We start from the raw sequence: 18,182 nt of genomic DNA on the forward strand, positions 1-18,182 counted from the left end.
TTAAACGTAGCCTTGAAGTCGCCACAAACTCGAAGACGCCCATCTGGTCTCTTGAGGATGACCCAGGGTGTCACCCACGAACTGTAATGGACCGGAGTGATGACTCCCTTCGTGGTGAGATGGTCCATTTCTTGTTGAAGAGACTGCAGGAGTGCGTGGGGAACCTGCTGGGCCCAGGAGTACTTCGGGCAGGCAGACGGTTTCAGCTGCAGTGACGCATGAAAATCTTGAACACAGCTGACGCCCGCCAAGAAGATATCCTGGAATTCCATGCACATGATATCGACTGCCGAGAACGGAACTTGGGAAGACACCAGATGAACATTCTCGTGGATGGCGAAGCCAAAGGTGCGGAAGGCATCCAACCCAAAGAGGTCTTCCATGGCCACATTGTTGACCTCAAGGAAGGTAACTTCCCGGCGAACCGATTTATACATGATGGAAGCCGTGAACTGACCCAAGGGGGTGATCACTTGCTTATTATAAGTAAGGAGGCATTGAGGTGTGGGCGTCAGGGAAGGCGCTCCTGTCTTCGCGTAAGAGAAATAGTTGATCAGTGAGCAGCTTGGAAGATCCTGAAGACTGCTCCTGGTTGACATCCATGGGTATAGGCCCCCGATGGTCATTGGCTGTATGAGGAGTGGGCTACTGGGATTGGCAGACTGAGCTAACATGTCCATTATGGGTAAACACTGCACAATATGCCCACCTGTCAGGGCAATCTTCCCATGCATGCTTCTTAAAGCATCCCAGGCAACTGGAGGCGCTGGCAGTGCTGGTGAGGGTGCGGGGGCCTCCGTGCACTGACGGTCTGCGCCGGACCCACAGAGCTGTCTGAGGGTACAAATTCCTGGGCAGGGTGGCTGCCCTGTCGACGCTGTGCAGAACATGATGGCCTGCGCCGGTCATCGGAAGGGACGGTGGCAACGTCTTCGACCTCCACCAGTGATGCGACGGGCTCCGAGGCGTTGACATCACAGAGGGCCGGCACTTCCGTCAAGGATTCCGAACGGTTGTTGGCCGCCGTAGAGACTTTGTACTTGAATGCTAGATCAATGATCTATTCCAGAGTAGGAGCATATAGTCTGAGGGCGTCGTGCCGGAAAGCCGTGTCAGGGGCGGCCTGGATGAGGTGGTCGCGGACCATCTCGTCCACGTAGGATTCTTTGATTCTTTGGAGAATCGTGTGTTGAAATGACATTTCCGGCTGAGACCTTGCAGCTCTGCTGCCCACTGGTGATAGGATTGGCCAGCCTTCTTGCTACACTGGTAAAATTAAAATTCGACACGGGCAGCCAACACATGGAACTGTCGTCAGTAGTAAGCTGCGAGAACCTCACAAATCTGGGAGAAAGTCAAAGAAACTGGAGGTCGAGGTTGGAGTTTCGTTAAGAAAACATACACTTTGGACTAGTTCCAGGACAAAAAATAGGAACAACGAGCAGTCTCCTGGACAACCTGGTGGATTTGAAAATGCTGCTGGAGCCGCTTCTCGTATATTTCCCAGACTTCTGCATCCTCATCGAAAGCTGGAAACAGCGGGGGCGGTGGAACCAGGTGGTTTTGCAAGAGTTTCATAAATAAACATTCCTGTGTGTCCTGAGACTTTTTGCAAAACTGTTGAAAACCTTGTAGTAAGTCATGTACACTTTGGACCAGCTACTGAAGGACAACTTCTGCCATGAGGAAGATACACACAGGCACCAACTTATTGCCACTTGTGTTGTGACTGACAATTCACAATTTTTCACAAACACAACTTTTAGTGATGTAAGTTCACAAGGTTGATGACTGAACATATGAATGGAAGGTAACAATAACGAAAAAAGTCTCCTAATTGAGGCAAACAAAAGTTCACTTCTAATTTTCCACAGAGGTTCGTGGTAACTCACACACAATAACAGTCCAATTCCAAGATGAAGACGTAATCTTCAACGGTCGCAGTACACGAGGTCGGCATCTGGTGTGAACAGAACTTCGGGCCTGGTTCTAGCCCCTAAATAGCTGTCTCCAGCCAATCAGGTTTTGGCATAGTGATACTTCCTGCAGGCCATGGCTCAAGCTCCCCCTGCAGGAAGTAGTGCTTGGCATGTCTGTTTCCATTGTCTTGTATGTAAATAGCCGGTGTTTACCATGGTGCTTTTGGGTACACCTTGGGCATAGACAACCTCATCCTCTGTGGTGGTATATGGGTTGTTGGCCCTCAGAGGCTACCTTGGCTCCAGTATAACAGGAAACTGGTCATTGCTCTGCATTATGGAAATACAGACTATAAGCAATAGAATTTTGTGTATTTATGAAACAAAAGTCCCTTTGAATGCTTTTACACTTTCTTGAATGAAATCTTTTTATACACATCTTTAAACAAGTTCTTTAAGACTTTCAAAGAAATTTCTGATTACAGAACAACCAGTGTCATTCATTATGGTCTTTTTTGGTTTGGAGCATTGAAAGCAAAAAAGTCACTATACAGAAATGCTCATTCACTGCCTTTTGAGTCCTGGGAAACATACAAGTCTTGTCCTAATTTGATGCCTCATTGGCACTTGTACTTTTAATCAGTTTTCTTGATTCCATTCCTCTAGCTTTTGAAACTCATATGTGTTGAGAGGCCAGACAAACGTGTGGTTCCTGAAGAGGGGCAGCAGCCTTTTCAGTAGTTGCAGGGGCAACAGTCTGGATGATTGACTGATCTGGCCTTGCAGCACTAACCAAAACGGCCTTGCTGTGGTGGTATTGTGAACGGCTGAAAGCAAGGGGAAACTACAGCCGTAATTTTTCCCGAGGGCATGCAGCTTTACTGTACGGGGAGATGAAGAAGCTTGCACAAGATAGAGTAGCATGGAGAGCTGCATCAAACCAGTCTCAGGACTGAAGACAACAACAACAACAACAATGATCAATATCTTTTACATTAGTAAATTACAATACTGTTTATCATAACTGGCAAAAGATGTGATTAATTTTTGTATTGGTTGAAAATATTCATAACATACGCATATCAAAGTACCATAGACAAGTAATATTAACTAGATTAAGTAGATGGAAGCTGTCCTGTAATATTAAAGTTATTTTAAATTTAAAACAGATTACTTAATTTTCTCAACCTTTAATTAGTCAAACACTAAAGGGTTCTGGTCTCTTCGTGTCAGGTATTTCCATTTGTTTCAACTGATTATCACCAACATCTTTTTCATAGAGCACTACTCCATGATATCATGAACACAAAACCTTAAGTGTCAGGTTTATTTCACATAGAAGGTACACACATTAAAGTTATGAAAATAAATTTTGCGGCATTATTTATGTGTTGAGTTGTTAGCCAAATTAAGATTTCAGTTCAGTAGTTTTAGATAACCATTATTTTCCTGACAAGTTATTAAACTTGTTATTAACTACAGAAACAAAATTTTCAAATACACTATTTGGATAGTGCTTCATACACTGAATAGCCAAAGAAACTGGTATACCTGCCTAATATCATGTAGGACCCCCGTGAGTATGCAGAAATGCCACAGCACAACATGGCATGGACTCGACTAATGTCTGAAGTAGTACTAGAGGGAATTGACACCAAGAATCCTGCATGGCTGTCCATAGATCTGTAAGAGTACGACAGGGTGGAGATCTCTTCTGAACAGCACATTGCAAGGCATCCCAGATATGCTCAATAATGTTCATGTCTGGGGAGTTTTGAGGCCAGTAGAAGTGTTTAAACTCAGAAGAGTGTTCCTGGAGCCACTCTCTAGCAATTCTGGATGTGTGGGGTGTCACATTGTCCTGCAAAATTGCCGAAGTCCGTTGGAATGCACAATGGACGCGAATGGATGCATGTGATCAGACAGGATGCTTACATATGTGTCACCTGTCAGAGTCATATCTAGACATATCAGGGGTCCCATATCTCTCCAACTGCACATGCCCCACACCATTACAGAGCCTTCACCAGCTTGAACAGTACCCTGCTGACATGCGGGATCCATGGATTCATGAGGTTGAGGTTGTCTCCATACTCATACGCATCCATCCGCTCGATACAATTTGAAATGAGATTCATCTGACCAGGCAATGTGTTACCAGTAATCAACAGTCGAATGTTGGTGCTGATGGGTCCAGGCAAGACATAAAGCTTTGAGTCGTGCAGTCATCAAGGGTACACAAGTGGGCCTCCTGCTCCGAAAGCCCATAATGATCATGTTTCGTTGAATGGTTTGCACACTGACACTTGTTGTTGGTCTTGCATCAGAATCTGCAACAATTTGCAGAAGGGTGGGACTTCTGTCATGTTGAATGATTCTCTTCAGTCATTGTTGGTCCCACTCTTGCAGGATCTTTTTCCGGCCGCAGCGATCTCAGAGATTTGATGTTTTACTGGATTCCTAATATTCACAGTACACTCGTTGAAATGGTTGTATGTGAAAATACCCACTTCATTGCTACCTCGGCCTTGCTGTGTGCCATTGCTCTTGTGCTGACTATAACACCATGTTCAAACTCACTTAAATCTTGATAACCTGCCATTGTAGCAGCAGTAACCGATCTAACAAATGCACCAGACACTTGTTTTATATAGGTGTTGCTGACAGCAGTGCCATATTCTGCCTGTTTACATATCTCTGTATTTGAATACTCATGCCTATATTAGTTTCTTCAGCACTTCAGTGTATGATACAGATGTTTTATCATAGAAAAAACATAACCTCTTGTATACAAGTATATTTCATTGTTTATACATATCTGTTATCTCATTAAATTCTTTTATTACAAGTTTGTTAACTGAAGAAGTGCATTCACTAAATTAAACTACTATAAAGGCAGGGTCCCCTAATTGTCACTCCTTCACGTAATACCTTCCACATGTCTCATTATTATTTCCTGAACATCTTCATTGCGTATATTTTATTATTACTTGGTTGCTTCATATACATCATAATTTCATTGATTCCTTACTCCATTATTTCAGTTCATTACTAAATTATCATACAATAAATCCATGTTCTGTCTTATTAAAAAATGATTCTAAGGAATGATACTAATAACACTATTTTTCAGAAAACTTCAGCTTCCTCTACGTATAGACAAACCATTAATTAATCCAAATATTATTTCATTTTAAGCGGAATAGTTTTCTTAACTCAAGCATGGAGGATTATAAGCTGACAAATGTTCTTATCAATAAACCTTACTATAGCAACATTACTTATTACATATCAATGTTGTTTACTTTAGACAGAAGGGCAATACTGTGACATTTTCACTGGAAAGGCACTTTAATGTAATAGACAATTATGCTTATTTTTTCATTAACCTGCGCAATCGTAACAGTCACCAGAAACTTTACATTTTTGGCTTACCTCAGTTTCTAAATAACTTTTAACTGAATTAAATTTGTTATTTTTCATCAAAATTTTCATTGCTACTAAAACCAAATACAAAACAAGAAACCAAATACAAAACAAGGCATTTTTTGTAAAAATGTCAATTGACATATCATTGGCTTGCATCCTTTTGCAAAAATTTAATATTTGTTGACATACAAAAATTCCATTACTAAAATAAACGTTTTTATTGTGTAGGAGTGGGACATGGCAGAAGGTGATTCTATTTCACCCACAATCTATTGATGGCACAGTTGCAGAAGGGAGGGACCCGAGAAACAAAATATGGAATCGCCAGCTGGAGCGGGGGAGGGGGGGGGGGGGGGGAGGCTGTACTCACCAAGTAACATGTTCACTGAAGTGCAGTGACCCCGCTACCTATATGACACGTGCAAACAAGGTTGACACTCAACGCGGTGGCTGATGGGAGTGACCGTAAAGGCATTTCCCATTTACAGTTGATTCCATCAGCCACCGCGCCGAGTGTCAACTTTGTTTGCGTGAACAATACACAGGTTCACAATTTCTCTGACTGACTCGATGTTCCCCCACATAGTCTTACAGCAATGAGCAAAATCCTACTTTTATCATTCAAACCTATTGAAAATATGGTGTTCTACTCAACAAAACCGATGAACATTCCACATTATGCAAATGCAATTCCCTTAAATATTGCATATGTATTGAAAGCTACTTTCTGAAAACTGTTTACTTCGTTGTCACTTTCAAAAATCTTAAATACATTTAATACTGGTAAACTGGTAGCAGTCCTGTTTACGTTAGCAACATTTACCTTTCCAAACTTTTCTTTACTTGCCCACACACACATTGTTTCCATTTTATTTACAGTAGTTTCAACTATTTGCATTCCATTCACCTCACTGACAATTACAGAACTCTTACATTCCTCTTTTACAAGCTCATTAACTTTTTTCATCATTCATAACACTCATGTCATCTGAAAATCACACTTACTAAGAGTCAATTAATTGCAAATTCTTTACATTACTATTAATTACACAAGTTTTACTTACTTCTTCAACTCGACAACCTGTCTCAGTACCAGCTTTGTCAACAATTTAATTTAATACCCATACATTCTGTGTTTCAACATTGTTCAGTACATCAATATTTGCATCAACAATTTCCTGAATTACTCCTATGTACTTTACATCAAGACTGTCTTTTTGTTTTGTATCATAAATCACTGTTATCAGAACAAGTTTGCGCTACTTCAGTTAATTCTGCCTGACAAGAATCAGCAAAAGCTACTTATACCCTCTTATTACACTGGTTTTCATTTTATTTTCACTGGACAACACGTCAGTATCAAAAGCATTCAATTTCGATTCCAAATTCTCTTTTACATTTTCTAATTTATTTTCAAAACATACTTTTATTGAATCTATCTTTTTGTTCAAATTTGAATTTAAATTATTAATATCACTTCTGCATTCCTTCTTAATGTCATTCTTAGTTTGATCCAATTTCTGATTCAGTTCATTACAATTTTTGTCCATTTTTGAATCCAAACTACCAGTGTCCCTTTTAATTTCACTTTTGAGGTTGCAGTTATGAGAAGTGATCAGAAACTGAAGTTACAAGACCAATATTCCTTGAGTTTTGTCTGTTATATAGAAATTATTAGTGTGCAGTAATTCAGATGCAGTTGGTAACTGTGCAGTGTTATCCACCTGCCACCACAGCACTAGTTGTAGGTAAACACAAATGTTGACTCATTTGGAAAACTGCTCTAACCAAGAAATCGATGGAAGTTTGTGGTTGCCAAAAAAAATATCACTGACATGAATCGCAGTGGTTGACCCAGCAGGGCTTCAACAGATTTGAACACATCTTGCATGGAGGATTCAGGACAACAGTAGGGTCATGTTATGGCATATGATGGTAGAATTGTGAATGTTATTCAGAAACATTCATAACAATATTCACAATATTCTGCAGCAGTGGAAAGTTTATTGCTGATGGGTACCATAAAATCTGCCCAGCCAATAAAAGGAGAAGCACATGGGGGCAAGTCTGCAACTTTTGGAAGGGAATGGTTTTCTTCATCCCACTGTCATGGGTGGCGAAACATGGATCCATGGCTACACCTTCCCCTTCTGCCCCCCCCCCCCCTCCCTTCCCTCCTCCAAAGACAAAGCAGTTTAGAGTGACGTCATCTGCCGGGGAGGTGATGACCACAATGTTTTGGGTCAGCGCGAATGTCATATGCATCAAGTTTTAGGGAAGAGAGAATTCAGTGACTGCAGACTGATACTGCGAGACCTTGACATGAGCAGGAAGCATTTAGTTAGAAATACCCAGGACTTTTCACCGAGGGCATCATCTTCCTTCATGACAATGTGCAACCTCATACAGAAAAGGAGACCACCCTGCTGTTGAAACAGTTTTGCTGGGATGTCATCGATCACTCCCTACAGCCTGGATCTTGCTCCAGGGAACTTTCACTTATTCCCTCAATTGAAGGAGCACCAAGGAAGGTGATGATTTGCTTCAGATCAAGAGATGAAGCACTTTGTGACAATAAGGCTGAACATATAAGGACACGATTTTTAGTAGGCCAGTATATTCAAACTCATCCCATGAAGCAATAATTGCTTAAACTGATGTGGAGACTGTCTCAAAAAATAGCCTAATTTATGTACTTCAGTTGGCTGTATTGGTTGTATTAAATAAAATGTACGCCTTTAGCTTCTGGTTACCCCTCATACTTTTGAATAGTTTTGATTTTAGTTCACCAAACAATTGTCTATTTAATTTTCTTCATTACACCCTGATTAATATTACTAATATTCAATATTTCCTTTTCTAAACAATGCTCCTGACTCAACGTTTGATTCTAACTCCACATAACTCATGACTCCTACTCCACTTTCCTCTCCTTTAATACCACAATACTCAGTAGATGAAGCTCTTGACTTTTCATCATAAAAAGTTAATTCTTCTGGGAGTCTTTGCCCCCAGTCCTTGAACTCACTCATAAATAGTACATTTTCCTCACTGATTGCTATGCCTTATTCATCAGTGTCAGGCACACTGACTTTAACTTATTTGTCAGTCATTTTGGCAAGATAGTAAACAATACTTGAAAACTTCATCCTTGGTTGCTGCCATTGTCAGTAATTGTTGCCTGCTTGCCAATCATTGTGTGTTCCCACTTCAAGCTGCAATGTTTATATCTGGATTCTGAGCTGATTCCTCATTGATTGATGTACATCCAATATGGCTGCTATGTTCTGGGATTTTCTTTTGGCCACTGCCCATTCAATATAGTGGCAACTTTCGAATTTCTCATTTGCTGATTCCTAACTTGGCACTTACATTACACTGTTTGACAGCTAGTCATCTGCATTTTATTGAACTTAACCTTATCTTTTCTGTTAGTCCATTGTTCTTACATATTTCATCGCTGCTGATACATACCAGATTTCATTTATTAACTGCCCTCTGTCTTTTTTTTCTCATTAATCTTAAAGTTTTGAATCTTTTTTAATCTTGATATGACTGTCAATAAATAACTCACTATTGTTTTAAGTTCTAGCAATCTTAACAACATTAGTTAATTCTGTAGTACCGAAGTAGAAACATGACCTCACACAACAGGCACTGTATCTAAGTGAATTAACATGGTTGCAGACAGTATTGTCATACCTGAAACTCATAGTCTCTTGCTGGAAATCATTTGGTCTTTTAACTAAATAGAGCAATAAGGGACACAACACCATTGATTTAAGATTCATTGGTTTGAACATTTATTCTGCTTAAATTGCATCTGAGCAATGACCACTTTTTCACCATTTCATCATTTGATTAATAGTTTGTACACAAAAATTTATATACTAATTCTCATGTGATCTGATCAGTCCAGTTTTCCTGAAGATGAGGTGGACACTAGTCTACCAAGGTAGTGACCCTATATACTAACTTCCTACAGTGGCAGGATCTTCACCATACTTTCATACAATACTGACTGGTTGTCATCCTGAGTTCAGACATAAAATTGTATACATGGCTTCACTCATAGATACTCATGATCTAGTGGTTAGACACATAATCGCTATCTCACAAAATTCACCAGAAAAAAAGACACTACAACATGAGATATTATTATACACAAATATTCACATGTTCATAACAAATCCTGGACTTTTGAGACGATTGAGAAGGAGATGTTGCTCAAAAATGAACTCTGTCCATAGACTCTTTCATTAAGCAGTTAACTGGTTGGTAGCTGAGCACTTACTCTTCATACATAATATGCTGTCATAGCGGTTTACAAGTGCAGACTTTTACACATGTTTCTACATGATGTGCCCATACTGAGTGTTGTCCATGGATTTTGAAACTCAGATGTTAATTGATAGGTGGCTAGGTGTGAACTCTTTACACATAAGATAGAGAATTAGAAAAGTATTTAAGTTCAAGGTACTATTTGATTGATACACTCTACACCTATGAGGTGGTTTAGAGGGTTTAATTCTTAATTAGTGAATAATCTAAGAAATCACATCTTAATTAGTGGCTTATTTGGATAGCAGATACATTATCTGATTCAGAAAAAGTAAGGTAACGAAAGTATAGCATCAACCCTGGGAAATAAATAAGCCTAAAGGCTCAAATGATAAAAGTATTTCTGGGAGTGGCAAAACTTTAAATGCTATTTATTATTTAGTTAATGAACCATCATAAAAAGTACTGTTTACTGAAAAATGTAAAATTAGAACTTTCTAGTGAGCTCATTCTTTTTGTAAATAAACAGTTATTAGCTCTTACTATTTTTACTATTGTGCACTGTTTACATAACTATTCTTGGACTTCTCATCTCCTTGTGACAGGTTGAAGAAAGTATTGCCATTTTTAAGGTATCTCAACAGCATCCTGACTAAAAAAGTAAGTAACATACTGAAAGTCAGAATGCTTGCCATATCCTGTTCCTTGATGTCCTAGTCTACAGAAAATTAGGACACAGCCTACATAGAAAACCCACAAATACTGAGAGAGACATGCGCATAGGTTCCCACCACTACCCTGAACAAAAATCTGCAGTATTCAGCATTCTGGCAGTAAGAGAGACATTGACTGTGTAAATTATCTGGGGAAAACATTTGCAACAAATACCTATGATGTGAAGTCAGTACCAAGAGATCTGAAGCAGACAAGAAAAGGAAAGAGGAGTAAACATCAGAAGTGTTTCTGCCTTACAGAAAGGGAAAAAGGGAACTTCACATCAGAAAGATCCTCCAACATAAAGGATTAAACCAGTCTTTTTTTTGCAGCAGCAGCAGCAGCATCAAATAAAAGATAATTTAAGATCAATGAGAGGCTGAACATAACTGCTAAAGTCTTATTAAAATTATGATTATATAGGTTATCAAATTAAATTAGTGACTGGATTGAAAATTTCGTGGTAGGATGGACACAGCATATTATCTAGTATGGAGTCATCAACAGATGTAGAAGCAGCTTGAGGTGGGTCCCAGGGAACTGTGTTCATGTTCTTTATTAATTTATTTATTGGTCCAAGAATCAGTTTCGTACATTGTTTGTACATGTGATTTTCTGGTAGACAATATTAATATTAACCTGAGACTTTTTTCAGACAATGCAGTTACCTATATTGAAGTACTATCTACAAAAAAGCTGCACAGATGTGAAATACAATGATCACACAGGCTCAGTGATACATTAATCAAGTGGCAGGCTTTAGTTCATAGTTATAGTTTTCTATGCCTACACTAACAATGAGTCACCATTAGAATCAGTCTGCTCATACAAATTTCCGGGTGTAACAGTTTGTGGGAAAATGAAATATAATGGCAATGCAGGCTCAGTTATAGGTTTGTACCTAGCATACTGGGAGAATACAGTCTACAAAGAAGAACACTTACAAAAAACTTGTGTGACCCATTGTAGAATATTGCTAGAATGAATGGGATCTGTACTACATAGGGCTAAAATGGGATATCATACTGATACAATGGACAGCATGAATAGTCTCATGTTTGTTTGACAAATGGGAAAGTGCCAAGGAAATGATGAAAAACATGAAGAAGCAGACACTTGAAGGTAGAGCTAAACTGTCTAGCAAAGGCCTACTTACAAAGTTTCAAGAACCAGTATTTAGTGAGGAAACAGTAAAGTACTACAGCCTCTTATGTATCACTCCTATAGGGACTAAGAAGACAAGATTAGACTAGAATGAGACTATTGAAACATCCCCCAGGCTGTGGCTAAGCCATGTCTCCACAATATCCTTTCTTCCAGGAGTGCTAGTTCTGCCAGTTTCACAGGAGAGCTTCTGTGAAGTTTAGAAGGTAGGAGCCAAGGTACTGGCAGAAGTAAAGCTGTGAGGATGGGGCATAAGTCGTGCTTGCGTAGCTCAGATGGTAGAGCACTTGCCCGCAAAAGGCAAAGGTCCCAAGTTTGAGTCTCGGTCCGGCACACAGTTTTAATCCGTAAGGAAGTTTCAAGATTAGACTAAGTGCAACATGCGCAAAGGCATTTAAGCACTGATTCTTCCTGCATTCCACATGGAAATGGCATGAGTAGAAACTATAATGCATGACGCAGTGGGATGTACCATGTTCCATGTGCTTCACAGTGCTTTACAGAATATGGGTATGTTTGCAGTGTACAAAATTAGCTTCAAATGTAATAAAGTATACATAGAGAAGACAGGTCTTGCAGGTGAAAATGTTAACAGGTTGACTATTGCATGCATAGTAATTAATGTTTCCTTGCCGGCGTCGTGGGCACATGGCATCAGGCACGATTCTCTGCTGTGGATGGCGGCAACACAAACAATATGTGAGCCTCAAGCAACACAACAAGTCAGCTGTAGCTGAACATAGTGAAAAATGTGGTCAGGCTATAGAATTGCTAAATTTTATTTTTCTACAAGGGATCAAGGTCAGGGAGGCAGTCAAGATTGCTTAAAGTCTAAACAATTTTAACTGCAACAGCAGCTTTAAACTGTTTGTGGCCTGGCTGCCTAGCCTTGCTCTACAGGTACATTTCTAATGTATCCAAACAAACACAAACAACTCTTGCCTTCCCCTCCGGCCACTAGTAAACCAGTAAATACTTCCATGAATCACAATGACATAGTTCATTATTCAGTCTTTAACATGTATGGTGTTAGCTGCAATATCCGCATGATACATTCATTGGACATTTTTCTGCCCAAGAGGAGGATTAACATCTATGGTGATATATTAGAAAAAAAAATTGTCAGTGCAGTGCCATCAGTTCCTGGAAGAAGGCTTCACTGAGAAGGCTGAAATGTTGGATCAGAAGATTCTGCAAAAAATGACATGGTACCAATTCCCGAGCACATTTAACATCAAATAAAATGATTTACACATAACAAAGCCAGAGATTAATGGGCATACACTTGATGAGGCTCCATATGTTAAATTCCAAGGCATCAAGATAGATAACAAACTGATGTAGCAGCAGCATGTGAACAAGTTGACCATAAAAATCAATTCTTCTTGCTTTGCATGAAGAAAATTCTCTCATTGAGTTGGCTTACAGGTGGTATTACTGTCATACTTCTCATATTTTCATGCAGTTCTATCCTATGACATAATCTTCTAAGGCAATGCAACTAAGTTCAGGCAATAATTTATTGTCCAGAAATGTTTAAAGTTCTTAACTGAACATCTTGCAGAAGCCTCTTCATGGACTTAGGTTTCTTACTGTTATGGGCCAATACATGTGTTCCCTAAGGGTATTTGTAGTTAATCATGAGACTAAATTTAGGATGAACCATGCAGTTCATAACCACAATACTAAAAGTAAAAATAATTTCTGTGTAGATATATATCCTTATCTAGACTCACACGGAAGTGCCATATTCTGGTGCAAAAGGTACCCCACCCATAAATATGTATTAGGTCTATAACTTTGCTTCAACCATTTTTTCTCAAAGTTCAAGGCTTCATTGTGAAAGACTGACAAAAAATTTATGATTCAGTGTATTAGCCATCACTGACTACTACTTTCCCCCGTCTTTTGGGCAGCATATGATTCCACGGTGGAAGAACTGGGTGTCTTTCTAGGAGATCCATGAATCAGTCCAATTTTGCACTTGTTAATATGACCAGAATTGCTGGTCAGCAGGCTGTGTGCCATTGATCGAAAAAAGTAGTAGCCAGAGGGAGCAGTGTCTGGAGAATATGGAGGGTGGGGTAGGATTTCCCACTTCAGCACTTCCAAGATTGTACAGCTTTTGTGAAGTGGGGTTAAGCAATGTGAAGCTCCAAAAACACCATTTCATGACTATGTATTGTGGCCATTTCCCTTTCAGTGCTCAGTTCAATCTCAACAACTGATTTTGATAATGATCTCCTGTGATTGCTTCAGTTGGTTTCCGTAGCTTTAAAAAACCTTCTCTCTTCCACCACTGTGCCAGTCTTTGACATCAAAATCACCGTTCTTGAAGCATTGAAACAAGTCTCTGCCCATTCTTTCACTAATAGGTGGCTCACCATAGGTCTTACCCAGCTTTTTATGAGCCTCAACCATAGAATTCTTAACATTAAAGCACAAAACTGAAACTTCCTGGAAATGATGAGAATTGGGCTTGTAAGTTGATGTATTTAGTTGAGAATAAATTCATGATGCAATCACTAATTGACTGATATTTTGATGGTGTTATGTTTACATATTCCTAAGCTTATTGTATGACACTTTTAACATATCACCTGGAACACCATTTGCTGCTACTGCCATCTATTGCAAAATGGCAGAAGGAGCATTGTAGACCTAATACTTCTTTAAATTTAGCAGCAATCAGTATATATGACCATCTTTTTGTGCCGGCCTTTTTGTGTTAGAAATTTGAAAACAATTAAAAAGCTTCAGGTGTGTTGCCTCATCTGAATGACCTGTACTGTATGATGCTTAGTAATATGCCTACCAGTTCATGAGAACTACTACTCAAAGTATATAAATCTCCTTGGATGAAAGAGGACATCATTTCTGGTTGGGGCACACCAGTTATAATTCCCATTACTAGAAGCCTAATTCACAAGATGCAAAGCTGTACCAACCCCTGCATATTTTCATCTTGCACTGGTGAAAGTATTGACCATAGGATAAAGAAAAGTTTTGACTCGCAGAGGTTCGTACCCAAATCCCAGTATGGTTTCCGATAGGGCAAAGGTACATTTTATCAATGGAAATCCAGATTATGTGTTGGAAGTAACAATATTTGTCAGCATTTTTTGTCAGTGTCAGCAGAGTTTATAACACAGTACTGCCTATACTATTACAACAGTTCATTTCTGGAGCCTGCTTTCCCACTTTTCTTTGGCTTCCAGGAATTATTATCGGGTGGAAAACTGTGCATGAAATACAAAAATGAATTAATTGGTCCCCAAGTGCTGACCTAAGGATTGCCGTAAGGAGCAATTCCAAGACATCTTCTTTGTGTAGTGTACACTCAAGAACTGTAAAATACTTTTATATAAACAATAAAGTTGTTATGTGACAATGATATTTATCTTGACATTTAGACATCAGTGGCTTCACCATGTTGGAGAATAAACCTTGTTTTTCATTTCATATTCAATTTTTCAGACAGTTGTACACATTTAAGAGACATGTTGTTTCCAGACTGAATGAAAGCAGAAATGTGAGTGGCAGTGTCTTACTACAAACTAGTCATTGTTAATTTTGCACAGTGATGGCTTCAATAAAATGATCAATATGACATAAAAAAATTAAAAAAGTTTTGTGAACACTTCATAATTTTTGTACTGACTCTAACATAAACTTAATAATACATTGTGTTGGTTGCTTAAGAAGAGCCATTGCACTGAACGTATTGTGAACCCTTTAACAGTGACGTTATTGTAGGGTAGATCACAAGCAGGGGAAAGAGAGTACTGAGAAAGTCCCAGTCCATTGCAGAAGATTCAGCACTAAAAAAACATAATACACTTGAAGAATAACCCTGTCATGTATAGAAGTATCTAAGCATGGTCTGAGCAGGACAACTAGTAAGCACATTAGCATACACAATTAGAATTATTTGTAGAAGAAGATGTGCACTATTCTGCAGGTTCCACTTTCATTACACTCTCAACAGAAAATTGGAAGCTAGGTGCAGTAAACCATAGATTTTGAAGTTCTGATGGTAGTTCAGAGCCTTCCCCAGTACCTATAATATAATATTTATTTTTCTTCTTGGGTATTTACCTCTCTGCATGTCTTATTTTAAGTCTGCTGTGGTTTAATTTATATATATATAGCATTGTATCACTGAGTTACTTTGGCTTATAAACAGGTGCGGACAAGATCTCGGTGTACAGAGGCAAGTGAGTTTGCACCACCGTCTCCTGAAAAATTGTGGGAATGGAGAGAATGGCCAGCTGAAGGGATGCATGAACGGCCTGTCTACCAAGATTCACAGGACAGAAAACATCTCCAGGAGGTTGCTCATCATGCTCTCCATGCTGTGTTGGCTTTCTGTGTCATGGTATGTAACCAGAAAACAACCTCTGAGAGTGCATATTCATCTAACAAGTGTTTAAAAAACTTTATTTCTTCAAAAAAATATTCTGAGGTTTGTGGAAGTAAGTGCAAGCATGATAACTGTTCCACTAATGATCTGATTTTGGGAAAAGAAGTATTATCTCCATGTTACACAAAGCCATCGACAGGATTTTTTCAGTTAGAAGAGCAGGTACATGTTAGCTCTCATGAAACAGGTATCACAAAACTCCTCAGTACTGAAGAAAATACCAAGGTTAACAATGAAGTCAGACGTGTCAGGGACCAAAAAGTTCATTATGGAAAAGAAGTGGAAAATATTTTAAATAGTAGTAACAGCAGCACTGTTTCTGGGGACAGTGGTGACCTAATCATAGCAGAAAATGAAGATGAAAATGAACAAGAAAGCATTACACCTGTACTTCATACAGAAAAATCGTCAGATTATAAAGACAAGATTCTAACAGTAAAATTGAATGATCATTTAACATCAGTAATTAAACAAGAGTTCATTTCTCAAGCATCTTGTACGGACCTTCAAGAGGGACATCAAGATAAACCAGGAGTATTGAGGGACCAACTTTGTACATGGAAAATGTCTGTTCCAGGTGCCACCAGATCAGAGTTACATTTTCTGAGACAAGACATGAAGAATTTATTCACAGAAGAACTGCCCAAAACTATGAATGATAATGTGACATTAGAAGATTTGCAGGACCTTATTAATTACACAGCATTGTTGTATTGTTTAGTGTGTTCTGTGCCACAAAGTGCACTTGCACATTACATAAATTCTTTGACTCCTTCCAGTATTCTGGAATGGCTGTCTGAAGTTTCACAAAACATGCAGATAGAATGATTATCTATTTTTGCTTATCTCTATCATACTCATTTCAACATACTATTCCCTTTTTTAGAACATTATTATTGTGTTGTAACAACTTTGTTTCAAACATTTAAAAGCTTGATTGCATCATAGAAGGAAATTTGTGCTGACTGTTGGTAATATGTGACATGATATTTGTGGAAATCATAAAATGTCAAACCTGTCTGAAATTTTATGTCAATATTGTTCTTAATAATCTTTTTACCAAATTATACTCGGAGCACATGCCTGAAGATGGTATTTTTTGCAAGAATGCTGGATGCTTGATTATTGTATAAATCTATTGAGCTAAGCTTTACGTTTATTCATTTGTCTTAGTAAATAACTATTGATTCAAGTATACTCAAAATTTGTCTTACCTAAGTTCCACTCTTAGAACCCAAATAAAATTTAACATAAAATTGCTTCATTATAAATTCTTTATTTGCATAATTATGTTTTCCTTGTGTAAAAATGTAATTCTACAATATCAGTGAATAAATCATAAATGCGTCACATAAAATTTTTTGATTTTGTTGATTTTGTATAGGAGTACTGAGGCAAAGCCACTATGTAACAAGTAAAGATAATAACATATAGAAAACAGGTAATGATTGTAGTCACTAGTCACTGATTACTATATTAAAAAGACTCAAAGTATTCCAAACAAATTCTTGTGTCCAGCAAAACTATTGCCTCTTAATGCCTTTCAAATGTGTGCTTATACATGCAAACAAAAATATAGCCAAAATTCTTGACATCATCTAATGCAGGTCTGATAAACGCTTCACAAAAGTAGCATCTTCATCCCAGGACTTACCTGTAATATATGAATATTTTTGTACAGACTACCATCAAAATTTCAAAAATAAGACTTATTGGGTGTTAGTGTACCCATAAAAATTTATACAATGTTAATCCTTGCACACACACAACAAAATAAGCTTTATGACATAGTTATACCCTCTCCTTTCCGATCAGGCAGTTGGTATGAGATAATGCAGTTACAACTCTTTTTAGGTTCCATGCCCATCAGCATCACTCTGTGGCATAATTTCCCTTGTGGGTTCAGTGAATAATGCATGGATGTTGTCATGGTAAATCTGGACTTATAGCTAGGATTGGTCAATGCCTCCAATACTGTAAACTCTCTGCATGCTTCAGCAGCCACTACTAAGCATCATGGTGACGCATTGTGTGTCATATGTCATAGGGAATGGGGACCTTGGCTTTTCTATTGAAACCAAGGGTTAATCTTGTGCTGTGCTGCATAATTATGGGACGGATGGCTGTTAAGTTGAAACATTGTGTAAGTCTTGTCTAGGTAAGTGGATCTTTGTCTGGATCAACATTTATTTTCCTAGCATCTTGTGGGATTTATAAGGATCCTACAATTTCAAAACTGCATGATGTACGAT

At 38.5% G+C, this 18,182-nt stretch overlaps 1 protein-coding gene across 1 annotated transcript in view; it reads left to right on the plus strand.

The window, feature by feature from the left end:
- LOC126481918 (uncharacterized) overlaps positions 1–17,154 on the plus strand; it is a 39,173-nt gene extending 22,019 nt beyond the window's left edge. The window contains exon 2 of the mRNA XM_050105877.1: positions 15,694–17,154. Within this exon, the coding sequence (XP_049961834.1) occupies positions 15,694–16,758 (1,065 nt within the window). The 3' untranslated portion in view covers positions 16,759–17,154. The remainder of the gene's footprint in view (positions 1–15,693) is intronic.
- Positions 17,155–18,182: the final 1,028 nt, after the last annotated feature.

The sequence above is a fragment of the Schistocerca serialis genome, chromosome 5 (assembly GCF_023864345.2).
Source record: "Schistocerca serialis cubense isolate TAMUIC-IGC-003099 chromosome 5, iqSchSeri2.2, whole genome shotgun sequence".
NCBI classification, from domain to species: domain Eukaryota; kingdom Metazoa; phylum Arthropoda; class Insecta; order Orthoptera; family Acrididae; genus Schistocerca; species Schistocerca serialis.